The 17,137-nt window shown below is 47.9% G+C and overlaps 1 protein-coding gene across 1 annotated transcript in view; it reads left to right on the forward strand.

The window, feature by feature from the left end:
• Window positions 1–17,137, forward strand: part of LOC307238874 (latent-transforming growth factor beta-binding protein 2-like) — a gene marked incomplete at its 5' end in the record, with an annotated part of 92,805 nt that overhangs the window by 72,337 nt on the left and 3,331 nt on the right. The window contains 10 exon segments of the mRNA XM_080012028.1: window positions 978–1,100; window positions 1,828–1,947; window positions 11,267–11,395; window positions 12,000–12,134; window positions 13,494–13,700; window positions 13,831–13,923; window positions 14,344–14,472; window positions 14,590–14,730; window positions 15,295–15,468; window positions 16,385–16,654. Coding sequence (XP_079868154.1) covers window positions 978–1,100; window positions 1,828–1,947; window positions 11,267–11,395; window positions 12,000–12,134; window positions 13,494–13,700; window positions 13,831–13,923; window positions 14,344–14,472; window positions 14,590–14,730; window positions 15,295–15,468; window positions 16,385–16,654 — 1,521 coding nt within the window.

A 17,137-nucleotide genomic window follows, 5' to 3' on the forward strand; every position in this document is an offset into this window, starting at 1 on the left:
ACGTCTTCGGCACGACGTCATAGACTACAATGACCACTACTATACTTGAAACCCCTAGTTTGGATCGGGGCACTGCAGCATATGGTTGTGTGGGGGATGAAAGGCTGATTCAGTCAGGTGTGGTCACATGGAGCTTGGCCTTGACCAGATGGCTCTCAAGCGAAAACCAGAACACGCGCAATAAAGGAATGGCAGGGATCTGAACCCCCTAAAATCCCCGAGCCTGAATCGAAACCGCATCTAAATCAATGTATTATGCCATAGCGCTGCAATGCCTTTCAGTAAACACTCAAAGGTTCTTGAGTTTACCGAAAAAAGCTATCAGGTCGGAGCATTTTTATAGGCTTACCGCAGGTCTGTAATAGTTGTTTTGTCTGCTTTTACAAACATGCATTTACCTCAGCGACTCTGAAGGATTTCTCTCATTATCACATGCTGGAAACGAAAGAGGAGCTATTCCCCTGTGTTGGATTTTTCCGACTTCCCCGCCTTGCCTCCACTTACCCTGGATCCAGATACCTCGCAAAATATGTTGTAATGCCTCAATTATTCCCCAATCTAAAAGTTAATCAACCATATAGCCTTCATTATTAATTTTTACTAGGCGGAGGGGAATGTTCTCAGCCTGCAAAGCCGGGGTACATGGTTCTTTTTTTTTTATGTTTCCTGTTTTGCCAGTATACCATTAAGTTTTCCAAATGGACAATGCGTCGTGTGTTCAGACAAGCTCTTGATTACAAACGCATTCTTCTTGTGATACTTACAAGGAGGTTTCATATTCCCCCGGGGCCGGCGGAGGACAGAGGATATATGGGGATAATTAGTCAGAAATCAATATGCAACAAATCTTGACCCCCTTTCTTGTCTCCCTTTCTTCAATCGTCCTCCATCCTCCCTCTCTTTTTCTATCCCCCCCACCCCCTCTCCCTCTTTTTCCTCTCGGCCTGTCCCTCTTGCCTTTTTTCTCTCTCCTCTAGATGTGGATGAATGCAGTAATGGCAGCATGTGTCTCAGAGGCCATTGCCTCAACACGGATGGCTCTTACATGTGCCTGTGTCCGGCCGGCTTCAATTTCAACGTGGAGTTGTCGGATTGCGAGGGTAAGACTGAAAAACCGAAGTTCCCTACGGGACCCCTCCCCGACTCGCTTGGTGTTGTGTTATTGAATATGTAATGGGGGAGTTTTTGGCCGAGGCTCCCGCTACAGCCCCCAGTCCAATCTGTGTAAACCGACGTGTCACCATCGGTTATTTGATTGTCACGCCACATTTGCGTCGGAACCTGCCCGGTGTAGCGCGCTGGGCTATGATTGATTATGTATAGCCGAGTGCTTCACCCCTGGGGGCCTGCGCTGCGCTTTAGTTTATCCAACCCTCGCTTCCACGCTTTCCTGCGGGGTGAGGCCCGAAGGGTGCCCGGGCGCCCCGCGCTGCCTTTTCGCCCTGGGGGAACATGAATGACCCCATTGTGAGCTGGAGGTGTTTCTCCCTCTGGAACGTTCTCCCTTTAGCTCCTTCACAAGTTCTTCAGTTGCTGTGATAATATTGTTCTTGGCCGTGCTTGTTGCCTGCTGCTCTCTGCTGAGGACAGCTCCACCACAGGCCTCCCGGACAACTCCCGCTACACAGCCATTATCCTGGAAGCAGAAGAGCAGAGGGATGTGTCTGTGTGTGTGTGTGTGTATGTGTGTGTGTTTGTGTGTGTGCGTGCGTGCGTGCGTGCGTGCGTGCGTGTGTGTGTGTGTGTTGGTGTGTAATTCCACACGTGGTTGGATTTCGATGTGGCTTGATTTATAGCGTACAAACATCTGTCTCCCTGTCTCCTCAGACTACAATGAGTGCGAGGAGTTTGGGAGCTCAGTGTGTGGTACCTGGCGCTGCGAGAACACCATCGGCTCGTACCACTGTTTCATAGGCTGCCAGCCCGGCGTGGACGGAAAGGACTGTGGTAAGTGTTCAAATACAATACAACTTAAGCTGCACCGCACGCAGGGATGTGTCCAAGTCATGCAAACGCTATTCAGAGATAATAGGAAAAGAAGAGGGAGCTGTGCCTCTACATGCCAATAGCAACAGATTGAAAGCACTAACCCCATTTTTTTGCCGCTCTTTGTTCACACATCAGTTCTATTTATATGCCTGGAATACACTTAAACTAAACATTTTTTCCTCATTGATGTCGTAAAAAATGTAACCAGCTCAAGATAATCCTACCGTCCCCTGTCTGCCTAATTCCGTATTTGGCAATAGGGAAAGGTGAATGCTGAACGCAGCTGCCTAAACTCTCCACATTCCTCCCCGCCTTGCATAGATAGTGAATTTGGCACGGGTTCATATGAAACAAAAGCTATCAGGTACAATGGTTCTTCCTGGGCAGGATGGAGACACAGAGAAAGGACCCTGACATTAAAAAAGGAGTGTCTGATTGTCCGTGGTGGAGTGTTTGGGGCCAGCAGATAATAAGAGTCGGTCTCATCCTCCAGACAGGGGAGAGAATGGAGGACAGCGACCCTGGGTGGAACTCCATCACCTCCTTGGAAGGGGTCAAGGGCTGTTTTCTGATACAATGTCCTGTCCCTGTTCACTCCAATCCACACCAGACCACTTTGTCCCTCACCTTCCCATTAAACCTTGCTCCATTAAACAGTCCTGTCACGGGGGCTGGATTGGCTGGACCCACACAGAGCCAACGACAACGGCCCTATGGCCAAGAGCCGCAAAACACATCGAGACTTGTGTATCTGTTGGCAGTGGCGGATGAATCGGGCAGGGTGTGTGAGCGCCTGTCACGGAGATATGCAATGATTGAAGTTGTTACACAGCGTTGGAAATGCATCACTTTTTCTTTTTTTTTTTTACCTCTTTTGCTTGTCTTTGGCTCATTGAACATATGTGACCTGTCAAAGTCAATGTCCGAGCGAAGCAAAACACAGCCAAACGATCTCTTTAGATCAAGGTGATATTCAATCAAGTTGATAACAGAATGGATGCTGATTGCAGCTAAGTATGTTGCGTGCGTGTGTGTGTGTGTGCGTTTATGTGTTATGCACAGTCACATATTTGGCGTTTGTGCATGAAGCCTGTAAGCAAGAAGGGAAACACACTCCGTAACCATTGTACAGATGCTTCCCATATTTTCATCACTCAGAGTTTAACTCTCAGCAAAGAGGTGAGTCTGTACCTTGCCCCCCTCCCACCCTCGCCCCCCCACTACGTGTGGCCGTCTCCTCACTCCGGACTTTATGATGATGTCTGTCTGGCACCATCTTAAGAGGTTAGAAGCCTGTTGTGAGATAGGCCCCAAATTGAAACCAGCTGCTCACCTCTCTCCCTGCAGTGCTCGGAGTCGGTGCTCTGCTATCCACTTGAACGCATTCTCGTCCTGATCAGCGCATGTGATGTAAATATCTGCCACTGGTAATCGTATTAGGGGCCAAGTACCTCAGCACTGCCCTGCTATTGTGTAACTGTCCACATAAACTAGCTTTACAGGTTATGGACTCTCCTCCCGAGAGGTACTTAATTAGGGAGGGTATGCCTTGTAGCGCATAATGAAATCATCTATTTAGGTTGGGTCTCGTTTTAAAACAGCTTCAAGTCATATACCCTAGGGCTCCCGAGCCTCCCGAGCCTCCGACTCTGCTCGTCTGCGTAGGCCGCTGGTTTCTCCTATTGCTCTGTTGTGAAGCCAGCCCACCGTGCTCCCCACAGGCCCCACAACAAACACACGCGCCGCTCAGAAGTTGACTCGCGGCCCCAAACCGCCCAACACACCGTAAGCGTGGGGCCCCGAGCTCGAGGAACCGGGCCCTCTTCCCCTCTGAGCGGCACGGTGTTCCACACAATAGCCACTTGTTCCACTGGGCGATGGGAAGTAGAGGGAGATGCTGCCGTCAACCCAATAAAGGGTCCACGGGCGGGAGCAGAAAGGCCCTGAAGCATATTTGTCTGCTTGTAAAAATCATCAAATATTTAGGAAACGGCCAGACGCTGTAATTTGCTGTTTCTGAGAGGGGCGTTGTTTTATTTTTGACTCTGCGGCCTTTCGAAGGGGCAGTGGTTGTCTTTGGCTCAGCTCGCCGCACTCATTTAGATTTACAGTAGCGGTCATAATACAAAGGGGAAAAAAACAGGCTTTTTCCTCATTTAAGTGTTAGCCGCACCAAGCAATGATGCCATGCACAGGACCTTTTGGCAAGCCATGTCAGAGAAACCGTGTGTGTGCGTGTGTGTGTGTGTGTGTATGTGTGTGTGTGCGTGTGGGTGCGCGTGCGCGTGTGTGTGTGTGTGTGTGTGTAAGAGAGGGAGAGAAAGATGGCAGGTTCTGTTTGACTGCAGTCTTTTTTATCCAAGCTTCAGTTTGACATTGTGCCATTGAGTCTCTACAGCCGCGCCTTGACTTTCCCAGGGCGGAAATCGTCTGTGGTGACGCTCTACCCACTCCCACAAATAAACAGAAAGGTTGCTATGTGTGGGGATCGTCCATGTTGGCTTACAGCATGCACACATTGCGATGCAGGTTGCCCTCCTTTCGGAATGAGGCCACCACAGGCTTGGATGTATTTTTCAGATGAAACGCGCATACACGCCAATTCCGAGCTCTAACCGCCGCATATGGGTCCAATCAGACCAGGGGTTGCCCGGGGAACGGGGGAGAGGTGTGGGCTGGAACGGGTTAGCCAACAGTCAAACAGCCAACTGATTTAGGCTTTTGGCACAGTACCATGTGCTCCATATTATCACATGTTACAGGGACCCCCCACTTAACCCAACTGATCCGCGGATCACCGGATCCAGGAAAGAGGTTCTCCTGGGTCAGACTATTAGGAAGGGTGTCTAATGGTGCGGGTCGCCCCCTAAAAGCTCAGCGCCTCCCATCCAAAGTGAACTCTTCACCCTCTTCTCCACCTCAGAGCGTCCCTGCGGCGAGTTGAGAGCCCAGCCTGCGTCCTGACGTAACTGTGATTATGACATGGAAAGAGGGGGAAAGGTAACGACTTCCTCCCGGTGTCACTGGAGGCTAAAGCTTGGTGGAGCCATCTTATTTTGTATTATTCATAGTTTCCCACAAGTTATTAACACGGTGATGAGCATGCTCTCTGCGGCGGGATAAAGGCGCGTTTAATAAGCCTGTTTAGTTATGCTGTCACTCCAGAATTATCAAAGTCAGACTCGTGGAAAAAGAAAAATCATTAAAGGCCTTTTGGCCCAGATGCTCCAAATCCTTCCTGGGATGAGAGTTTCATGGTGTTGCCGCAAGCTAACTACACATATGGTATGCAACACATTATGTTGATGAAAAGCCGAATGCAGACACTGGTTATTTAATTTAGCAGCAAAGAGATTCTTTCACCATCTTGAAAGAACTCCCAGCCGGTCCGGGTCTTACTAAAGCTATTCACAAGTTTGCTATTTTACTATTTCAATAGTAGACAACAATATTTAAAGGAGAATATATTAAAACCCATCGGTGTTGGGCATGTGCGACAGTTTACTGACCACAACTAGCTGGTTGATCCAATTCATTACTTTCTCCTGCCCGACCTGAGCACTCTTGCTGGGGAAGGCGGACCCCACCACCAACACTGGAAGCAGAATGTAGACCACAATACGAATATGTTGAATGTTTTTTCTTGTAAAGAAAAGCAAAAAAAAGTATGTATGCTATTTATACTATATATATATATATATATATATATATATATATATATATATATATATATATATATATATATATATATATATAATAAATAATAAATATAAAATCTTATGGATTACCACTTTAATTTACTTCTGAGGCCTCCCTTGGAGAACAGAGACAATTCATTCACATAAAGCTTGAAAAACTATCCTCTCATAGTAGGATAGTTCCTCTTAAATGGTCTGTCAGACTGAGCATTTTTAACCTCTTCTACCATTCCCTAAAATAAATGTAATTCCTCTGATAAAACCCTTATCTAACTGCATAAATATGCTGATATCACTTGATCTCATTGAAGATTTTGCCGACAATGACTGACCTATGTAGATTTGATGACCACTGACAAATAAACTTAGTATAAAAAGGTACAGGGTATTAAAATAAAGTCTAAATGTCAAAATGATTCAAAGTAAAATATAATTCCAGGAATTTTTCTTGCTGTGCACATTTTATGAATTACATGTGAGTCACCGTAATTAGCGGAATCACATTACTCAGAGCGACAGCACGTTTTCATTTTCGGACCGTAATGAAGTAGGTGTCCCGCTGCCATGCAATCTCTCTTGATTACGCCCTCTTTTAAGCCCTAATCGAGTTAAGGAGTGTGCGCTATTCCAGGTTTTCGTATCAGTCCGTGGAAGACGCACGCTTTCGGACCGTCAAGGCGTGTTAGAGAATTTGGGGCAGGAACGCTGACAGCAGAGACGAGCCCTACTCCCACACCAAACCCTAGTCCGTCTTCGTTGGAATGGAAGACGTTCAGAGTCTTGGCCGAGTCCCCCCTCTTGTTCCGAGCGACTGGGTTGCGGTTCCTCAGGCCTCCTCTCTCCTCCCTTCTTTAGATGACAAAACATTTACGAGTGCTGAGAGGTGAAATGAAGTGCTTCTTATGTGTCTGTACAATATGTGAAGGCCATTGCCATTTCACTTTGTGTGGATTTATAAACGTCTGAGGCATTGGACTTCCATCGCCGCCTTTAAGACTGGCAGTTGTAAGAGGGGATGTTCGGTTTGGTAAATCGTGGAGCGTGTAGTATGATGCTATCTACCGACATGTGAATGGAATCCAAAATGTGATCTTGTTGCTTGTTTCCAGTGTCTGCTTTTCATTTTTCAAAAGAGACTTTTGGGCAGTGAGGGGCCGACACACGCCTGAGTTTTTATTAAAACCAACTAAAAAAAGGCTCACGGGCCAAAACGTCAATACTGAAAGATCTATACTGGCAGGAACAAAGTCCGGACGCCTTGCGATCTGTTCCGCAGGGACATGTCTCTTGCACCATGCGATCCCAACAACAACACATAAGAAAACTCTCCCAGCTGGGTCCCACCAACCAGCGCTAATGAGGCAGATCAGGCAGACCCGGTACAGCTGCACTGCAGCGGGAAGAAGCCAGCACCGCCACCTGCAGACCGTGGCTTAACCACGCCCTCTCGTCTTCCACATAGCCCCACCGACCAACTTAGGCCGGGGAGCCGTCTGGCTGAGGAAGTTGGCTTCCACCATCCGCGCCCCTGGCCTATGGATCACCTTTGACTTAAATGGCTGAAGAGGCAGGTACCAACAGGTGATCTGTGTGTTGGTATCCTTCATGCCCAGGAGCCACTGTAGTGGGGTGTGGTCCAAACAGAGGGTGAAAGGGCGCCTCAGGAGGTAGTACCGGAGGCTGCCTACTGCTCACTTGATGGCCAGGCACTGTTTCTCAATGGTGCTGTACCTTGACTCAAGTTCTGAGAGCTTCCGGCTGATGCACAGCACCGACCGGTCAGTCGGCGCCCTCCACCTGCTGGGTCAACGCTGCCCCCTGTCCTCTGTCCGACACGTCGGCCTGCAAGCAGAAAGGGAGAGAAATGTTAGGTGTACACAGCACTGGCTTCACAGAGCAGTTCTCAGAGCAGTTCTCGACCCAGGTTACTGGATATGGTTACTGAAATTGCTAGTTTTTAGAACCTCCAGCCCTAAGCTATCCCCCTCAATCACCGCGGTGGCCAGAGACATGGACAACCACTCCTTCCAATCGACCTCCCAAACCCTCCGTGTGACCATGAAGAGCCCTTGCCACTTCGTAAGTAATTTAGAGCTAGACGTATGGAGAAACACTAACACCTTGTCTACCGGTGCAAATTCCCTGAGCCGAGCCCCTCTGTCGTATAACCGGTGCTGACGTTCCTAAGACTGGAGCAAATTCTCCCGTGACAAGCACCCCAGCGTGTGTAGATTTGCGCGCAGGTCCAGGTCCAACATACTGAACTTTGTACTTACTGTTGCTAGGCCCAGTTTTCCTTAATCAGGTCCAGCACCCCCCGGGGTCTCCTGCTGAAGAGGAGTTCAAAGGGATAAAATCCTGCCTAGGGAACCCCCCGCACAGCAAACAACAGAAGGTCGAACCATTTATCCCAATTACGACTATCGTCGTGCACATACTTACAAACTGTAATGTTCTTCAGCGTCTTATTGAACCGCTTACCAGGCCATCTGTCTGGGGGTACACACTTCTCCGAATTGAGTGGACGCCCAACAGCCCGTAAAGTTCCCAAAGTGTACGTGACATAAAAGAAGTGCCCTGGTTGGTCAGGATTTCCTTCGGAATCCCGACTCGAGATGACCTGAAACAGTGCCTGCGCCAAACTTTGGCCATAATACTGCACAGGGGTACCACCTCGGGGGAAACCAGTAGGCGTAGTCCACTAGGAACAACACAAAAGAATACCCGCGGGCACTGATGAGGTCTGATGAGGTCCATATAGAGTCTTTCGAACAGCACCTCAACTTAGGTGAGGGGCCTCAATGGCACGGTTGGTGTAGCCAGAGGATTGACTAATTGGCACTCAGGACACGTGGCGCACCATTTATGCACATCTGCTCAGATGTAAGGGGGCCAGTAAACATGAAGCTTTTTATCGTGTCCAAGGTGACCGGCCATCGGGTTATGGCGCCTGGAAAAGCATTTCCCGGCAGATTCTGTGAACCAACAACTGGGTAATTTCCTCTCCTGACTGAGTGTCACGACTCACTTGATATAACCTGTCCCTAATCTCCAAAAAATACGGGTGAGTGAGTGCACCATCTGGGCACACCAATTCACCATTCACCGATTTTAACTACCCACTCAAAGGCCATGCGTAGGGTATCATCCCGCGGCTGCTCTAGCAGAAAATCATCCATGGAGGCGACCACTGGCACTCGCTCCGGACCCCATAGCAACCACTAACGATCTCAGTGTCACCACACACCACGAAACACTCACATTTCCCTCCTGAGCGTGAGCGCACTCCCCCAGCCTCCCTTATTAAAGGGTCAAGCCCTGGCCAATCCGTACCCAAAATCATGGCGTGTGTGACAGGCGGGCACCAACCGAAGCCTTCACCATGCTTTTTTCCCTAACAAATTTCAAGCCGCACCATCGGATACATGTGAATATCCCCAATCACACACTGAATCTCCACCCATGACGCCTCCACCAAAGCCCGGGGTCAAACCAGGCATTGCTGGACCATCATCCAGACTAGAGTCCAGCAATGATTGATGATGTACCCGTTTGTACTCTTACCGGTACGTTATAGGTCCCTTCCCGACCGGGGGAGGGGCCCAGTGGACCAGTGACCGGAACCATCTGTCTGACCTCCATCATGGGGCAGTCCCGCCGGACATGGTCGGGTCACGCACAGCGCCAGCACCCCCACCCAGGCATTTGAGCAGCTGTCTGTGGTAAAGAGAGGGGACAGCACGGGAAGGGGAGACAGCGTCACCTTTTTTTTGTGATTGTATGTGTTTTGTATTGTATTAGTTATTGTATTCTGTACTTTTTATTATAATGATGATTATAATATAATTATTATAATGATTATTATTATTATTATTATTATTATCGTTATTTTCAATAATAATGATAATAATAATAATCCATCCTTCCATGTTAAAGTTGATGGGAGGGGATATAAACTGTGTACCACAAAACATGATGATGAAAACACATGCTTAGTAGCTGTTGCTGATTCAGAACTTTTTTTTAATGATAAAGCGAAAAAATAAAAACACTCACAGTGTGCGGTGGCCGACATAAGTTGTTGATAAAACGCCATACAATTTTGTTAAACGTAACTAACATAGAAAGTGCTCTTTTTGTTCTTTAATATGCTGTGGGAGTCTCTACCTACAGGTACAGGTTTAGGCAGGGAGACGGAGCCTTTCTGGCAATGTGGTGCCAATATGGTGTGAATCTTTATTAATAATTCAAAACAGGCTCGCTGGCCAAAACAGGAACATAAAATAAGAGTATTAGTCAGTGTCTGGTTTCTCCTCGTTTGCGGTCTTGTCCGCAGGCTTCCAGCGTCCTGCACCACGCGATCTCCACTGTGAGACAAAACAACACATGAGAGGACTCTCCCAGCCAGGTCCGACCAATCATCGCTAATGAGGCTCATAAGGTGGACCCGGTGCAGCTGTGCCGCTGCGGGAAAAAGGCCGGCACCGTCACCTGCAGACCGTGGCTCAACCACGCCCCCCTCGTCTGCCGCATACGCTGATCGTGTTTTTACTCCGAGACCGTTTTCGGTAAATCAGTAAATCAGAAGTATATCAGCTATAGCGACGACCCTTCCTCTTGGATCCGGTTTCTTGTCAAAGCGCCGGCAGGGTAACGCTGACCGGCAGGTTAACACTGACCAGCAGGCGGTCGCACTGAAACCAGAACAGATACAGATGATTTAAGTGCGATCATGAAACTCTGTTTGTTTTATAAACAATTATAATCAGCCTTGCCCCTCCGGAGGTATCGGTGTTTGGCCCCAGCGCGATACACAAGATGCCAAAAAACACTGAATTATGGATGTAAGAAATTGTTAACAAATGTTCTCTTTCAACAGCGAGTGGCGGGGAGCCGGCGCACGGTGTTAACAACCTGAACATCCGTGTTCCTCCGTCCGTCTCTGCATGCAATGACATCTAAGCTGAGCAAGGCCTTTCTCCTGTTTTTATTTAACTTTTTTAATGAGTTATCGTTGCGCATGAGAGGAACCGCTGCGTGTTGCCAGTTTCTTTTTTTTTTTTTTTTTTTTCATCCGAACCAGACCCGAGATCAGCTCCTCCGCTCGGACTCTCTTTTTTTTTTTTGTATGATGTTGCTTTCCCTTCGGGGAGAGGTCCATAAGATATCACACACATCAAAATATCCTCGCACTGACTCAGGGAAAAACGTTTCCCGCCAGGACTGTTGCACAATGTGCGCGGGAGCCAAAATGGAGAAGTTATTTCCACACAGCTATATTTATTCCAACGCATGCAATGGGGCTTGTTTGTATACAGATTTCCCGCCAAAGCTGTAAAGTACACCATGTCTTACATAATCCCGCATAAGTCATTACTCAATCGATTGATCCCGGCAAGGGATAGTCCTCTGAGGCTGGAGTTGATGGAGAGAGGTATTTCGGTCGATAGAGACCCGGCCTCGAAGGGGTTGTTGTGAAGTGGAAAAAACCCTTTGATTCTTTTGCCTAATGTGCCGTGTCCGTACGATGTGTCCCTCAGACGCCTCGCTCATCACAGCGTCCCCTGCTCCCCCCCCAGATATCGACGAGTGTGTCAACGAGACCATCTGCGGCAACCACGGCTTCTGCGAGAACACGGACGACTCCTTCCGCTGCCAGTGTGACCAAGGCTACACCAACCCGCCGGGAGACCTGCGCCTATGTGTCGGTGCGTCGCTGCTTTTGGACATGAACATTACAACATGTTCGGTTTAGATTTACTGCGTCCTGATTTGGCTCTTGGTAAACTATTTGCTGTTGACATTTTCTTTCTGATTTATGTCGCAATACACTGACAAGTATCAGCCAACTATAACTTTAAAGCCCTGCACACCTATATAACAGCAATTCAGTGGAGAAATAAATTACAAAGGGATGTACTACTCTATAATAGTGGTTCTCAACATGGGGTCCGGGGACCCACCAGGAGTCCCCATCAAAATGAGAATGCATAATAATTGATCTCTGTTATCTCCCTGACTATAGTATAGACAGGTGTGGAGGTTTGGACTAAATTATATCAAACAATAAAAATCTTCTCCAATTTGGGACAAAATATTATCAAGCGGGGTCCGTAGCTTCATATGTGTATCAAATTGAGGGTCCTTGACCTGAAAAAGGTTGAGCACCACTGTTCCATACAACCACAGTTAATATTTAAAGTTGGCACCCAGGGAAGGCAAAAATGGTTGATAGCACACGTTGAAAAATGAAAATCCCCGATCCTGAACCACACCTCTTCCCCCCTTCTTTTTCCCTCCTCTCATTCTCAGACGTGAACGAGTGCGAGATGAGACTGGCGCTGTGCGGGGAGGCCCTGTGTGAGAACTTCGATGGCAGCTTCCTGTGCATCTGCCCCAGCGACAATGAGGAATTTGATCCCCTCACCAGCCAGTGCCGCTCCCTGGGTAACAGAGCAGGAACCGCGCACACAATGGCTCACGGGACTTAGCTCCCCGGCCCGTCACTGGGATCGCAGAGTTTTCCCGGCTTTAATGAGCCGTCTCTCATTGTCCAAACAGCGCAGGAATGAGGAGGATGCAAGCCGCTCCTCGCCAGGGATAATACGTTTTAATGGATTCTCTGGGCGGGTAGAACGACACAAATCTTGCGTTGGGCCGTTTCCCCTTGGCGAAAACGATGTCGGCAAACCTCCGCCGCCGGAGAGCAACGTCAGCAGCTGTCCCTCTCGGGTGTAATTGCCATGAGAACCCATTTCCCCACCAACAGAAACAATGACAAAGTGTTTTAATTGGCAGTCGGCGTCGTGGATAAATCCCTCCCGTCAACGGCAACATGACCTCGACGAGAGGTTACTGATCTCAAGAGGAAGGGAAAAGCTCTCAGAGCCCCGGCGTCACCGTCTCGCCCCTGGCCTGATCCGTGCGTACGTGCACGCCAAAGGGGGCATATTTACATTAATAAGCGACGCACCCTCGCCGGGGATGTTTTTTCTTCTTCTGCCCGGGCACTAAACCCCAGCTATGCCTTTGTGTACCTTTTCGCCACATTCCGCTGTTTGCTTTCGACGTGCGCTAATCAATCATGTGAGAGCGCACAGTGTGTTGACTCACATGCCAGTGTTTCCATTTGGCTAAGCCGGCAGCTTAAGGGTGGATGCCTACGGATAAATGAGCAGGCTCAGCAGTGGCAGGCGGAGGTATGCGCTGCCCGCTGGAGGCATGTCGACGCTCCGACGAAAGAAAAGCACGGCAGCCCGCCCCGTAGACACTGTTAGCATGTCGGGGTATGATATGATGTGGCCCCCGGTGTTGCCTTTGGCAACGGCGATGCCGAGACCTCCTTTTCGGCGAGACGCTGGCTCCTGGCCCACTTCACGGACGCCGGGATGTTTGGGATGCTGACTCCCGACGAAATATCCAGCTCTTTATCGAGACGGTCGGTTCTTGACTCTTCACTCGGTGAAGAGTTGTTCACTTTTCAGAGTCTTCGTTCATTTAGTTTGATTCATTCGTGTGATTCATCCTGTGCGTCTGGCTGTGGTTACCCAGTAGCAAACAACTCTTTTCCTGGAGTCGCTCCAGACTTCCGAGATATTTAAAAGATTTGTTCTCTAGTCTTGCATCACTAATGCTCCTACAGCTCGAATCTCCTACTGACAGCAGAATGAGAGAGCGTGCTTATTCATAATACATAAAACAGTTTCTAGCATTTTTATTTATTGGATTTTATTTTTATTTTTTTTTTACAATCATAAATATACCACACAATAAAGTTGAGCATTTTTATTTTTTGTATGTTTGCAGTCGACGCCATCCCGGGGCCCGAGGCATCGCCCCCTCCGTCCTCCCCCTCCAGGGAGGAGAGGAAGGAGTGCTACTACAACCTGAACGACGCCAACTTCTGCGACAACGTCCTGTCCCGAAACGCCACTAAGCAGGAGTGCTGCTGCACGGTCGGGGGCGGCTGGGGCGACAACTGTGAGATCCACGCTTGTCCGATCCCCGGAAGAGGTATGAAACGGGGGCCAGCTTAGAAAAGCTGTTTTAATACAAACAATCAACATGTTGTTGGAGAAGGCGGATCGCCTCTGCCGGTCACGTGGTTTTTGTATTTGTCTGATGAGGACGTTTTGTTCTCCAGCCGATTACAACCAGTTGTGTCCACACGGAAGCGGTCTTCTGCCCCGGACCGCGTCCTCGTCGCAAAGCCGGGAAGAACGGCATCAGTACAGAGGTATTTCAGTCAGTCCTTCCTTCTGTCTCTTGCTCTTCCCCCCTTTTTTTTCCAGAAAATGCGCAGATTTAGCTCTTCAAGCCCCTCAAAGGATTATTTGTGAGGTTTGTGATCCATGATTTGCCCTTTGTCAACTGATACTTTCCTTCCAGCTGCGGGAACGTTAAAGAAAGACGGAAAAAAAGCATTCCTATCTTATTTATGGGTCTTCCTGTGATGCTGACCTTTAAGAACTTAATGGGGTTGCTGCCTGTGTGTCTGACTAATTGGGTGCCTGTTATCCGGTTCTGGGACATTACGACCACGTTGCGAATGGTGGGGCAGAAGTTGTGTGCGGCTTTATCTCACTGTCTTCCGCCGATGTGGTCATCGGATTGAAATCACCCTCGTGCGCCTCTCTTTGTCCTCCTCTCACGTCAGATGTGGACGAGTGTGAGATGTTCGGGCCGGAGATTTGTAAGAACGGACAGTGTTCCAATCTGTTCTCCACGTACACTTGCTACTGCCGCTCCGGCTTCTACTACGACAACATCCGCCTGGAGTGCGTGGGTAAGAAGACACCTCCGGTAAACCGCATTTCCATTTAAAAAATTTTAAACTTTTTGTTGTTTACCCTGTGGTTTCCCTATGTGTGTGTGTGTGTGCGCGTGTGTTTTTGTGTGCTAGACTATGACGAGTGTGCGACGGAGAACTCCTGTGTGGACGGAGTGTGTGTGAACACCGCCGGCTCCTTTAACTGTTTCTGCGGCCCCCCGCTGGTGCTGGATAACACCGGGCGACAGTGTGTCGCCCTGAACGCCACGGAAGGTGTGGAACACACACACACACACACGCACGCACGCGCGCACACGCACACACACACACACACACACACACACACGTCAAGTCACTAGTCATGTGCATTACTTCTATTATCTCAACAACTTAAGAATAATATGAGTAATAGGTTGGAATATGTAAAAGGTAATAAAATTGGGAGTAGCAATTTACAAAAAAATACAAAATTGTAAGCACTATACAACACCGTGGGGCGGTTTCGCAGACACGGATTAGGCCTAGTCATAGACTAAATCACTGGACTTTTGATAGAATGGCCTTTCTCAGTCATGGTTTAAAAAAGTCTCAGACTTCCCCACTCCTGGTTAAAAAAATCGGATTTCCAGAAGGAAGATTACAGCTAATCTAGCTCTAAGTGAAGGCCTAAATTAAACCTGGAAAGAGAGAGAAAATACTTATTGCATATAAAGAAATGACATTAATTAGATTAGATTAACAAATGGCAGAAAGATAGACTCAGAAATATGAATATATTTTTCCTCTATGCCTCATTATCCATCCATCCACTCAACCATCAATCTATCATGTCTGCAGAGACCCTGGAGCCCGATCAGGACCTGCACATGGAGATCTGCTGGCAGGGCCTGGTGGAGAACAACATGTGCTCGGACCCCCTCCCAGAACAGCGGACCACCTACACCGAGTGCTGCTGCCTGTACGGTGTGGCCTGGAGCGAGCAGTGTGCCCTCTGCCCCCGGAGGGACTCTGGTAAGTACTGATACTTTGAATTAGATCGGTTCGATAGCCCTAGCTGTGTGAGATGATTTATATATTTATGCGGCGGCGCGACTGGTGTTCAACCAGCCAAAGAGGGCACATGTCACTCCGCTACTCATCGAGCTCCACGGGTTACCTGGAGCCGCTCGCATCAAGTTCAAGTCTCTTATGCTGGCCTACAGAGTGATTGTTGGGAATGCTCCCAGCTACTTAAACGCTCTTGTAAGAGCACATGCTGCCCCCCGGATGCTGCGCTCGTCAAATGAGCGTCACCTGGCTCTGCCGGCCGTACAACCACGGCAATCCAGGTTATTCTCATTTGTAGTTCCACGTTGGTGGAACGAGCTGCCAAAAATGACCAGAGCAGGGACCTCCCTCTCTGTCTTTAAGAAGCACTTGAAGTCCCAGATCTTCAGAGAGCACCTCCTCTCCTAACTTACAATTACTTAGCACTACCTAGAAGTATTTATTGTTACACTAATGTCTCTGTCGCAATGTAGCTTGAATGTTATTCTCCCTTGTAAGTCGCTTTGGATAAAAGCGTCTGCTAAATGACTAAATGTAATGTAAATGTATATACTGATCAATATTCAGTGTTATTATAAAGAAAGAGTTCTGATTTTTTTTTATGTTAATCCCTATTTTATACTCATCCCTCATGTAGCATGTAGGTAGGTCCAAGCCTTTTATCCATACTGGACCATCAGGGTTCCAATATAAGTAATGGGGGACAAACGCAAATCTGAGTTCAGTGCAAAAACTCACTCCAGGTTTCAGGCAAAGCTAACATGATGCCACGGCAGTCTGAAAATGTACTGTTTGCGGTAAAGTTTGAAAAATCAAAACTATTCCTCTAAGATATCTCTGTGATGAAACCCTCCTCCTGATATCTTTCCAACACATACAGAAGACTACGCGGTGATGTGCAACCTGCCCCGGAGAGGAGGCTCCTCCGACAGCTTACGGGAGCGTCCAGGCTACGAGTACAGTCCCGAGGGTTCGGAGGCTCCCATTGAGCCTTTTGTTCCTCGGTACTGGGACAACTACTACAGCCCCGACCTCCCCCAGAGCATCCCCCTCTTCACCGACCACGACTACAACGCCCGGGAAACTCCCGCACGCCTGCCCATGCAACGGCCACGGGAGTTCCAGCCACGACCAGTCAGTCCTTACGCTGGTGGGTAGATGGATGGATGGATGGATGGATGGATGGATGGATAGATAGATAGATAGATAGATAGATAGATAGATGGGTGGATGGGTGGATGTATAGATGTATAGATGGATGTATAGATGTATAGATGGATGTATAGATGTATAGATGGATGTATAGATGGATGTATAGATAGATAGATGGATGATAGATAGATAGATATATAGATAGATAGATAGATAGATAGATAGATAGATAGATAGATAGATAGATATAGATAGATATAGATAGATAGATAGATAGATAGATAGATAGATAGATAGATAGATAGATATAGATAGATAGATAGATAGATAGATAGATAGATAGATAGATAGATATAGATAGATAGATAGATAGATAGATAGATATAGATAGATAGATATAGATAGATAGATAGATAGATAGATAGATAGATAGATAGATAGATAGATAGATAGATAGATAGATAGATAGATAGATAGATAT

Source organism: Zeus faber (assembly GCF_960531495.2).
Source record: "Zeus faber genome assembly, chromosome: 13".
NCBI lineage: Eukaryota > Metazoa > Chordata > Actinopteri > Zeiformes > Zeidae > Zeus > Zeus faber.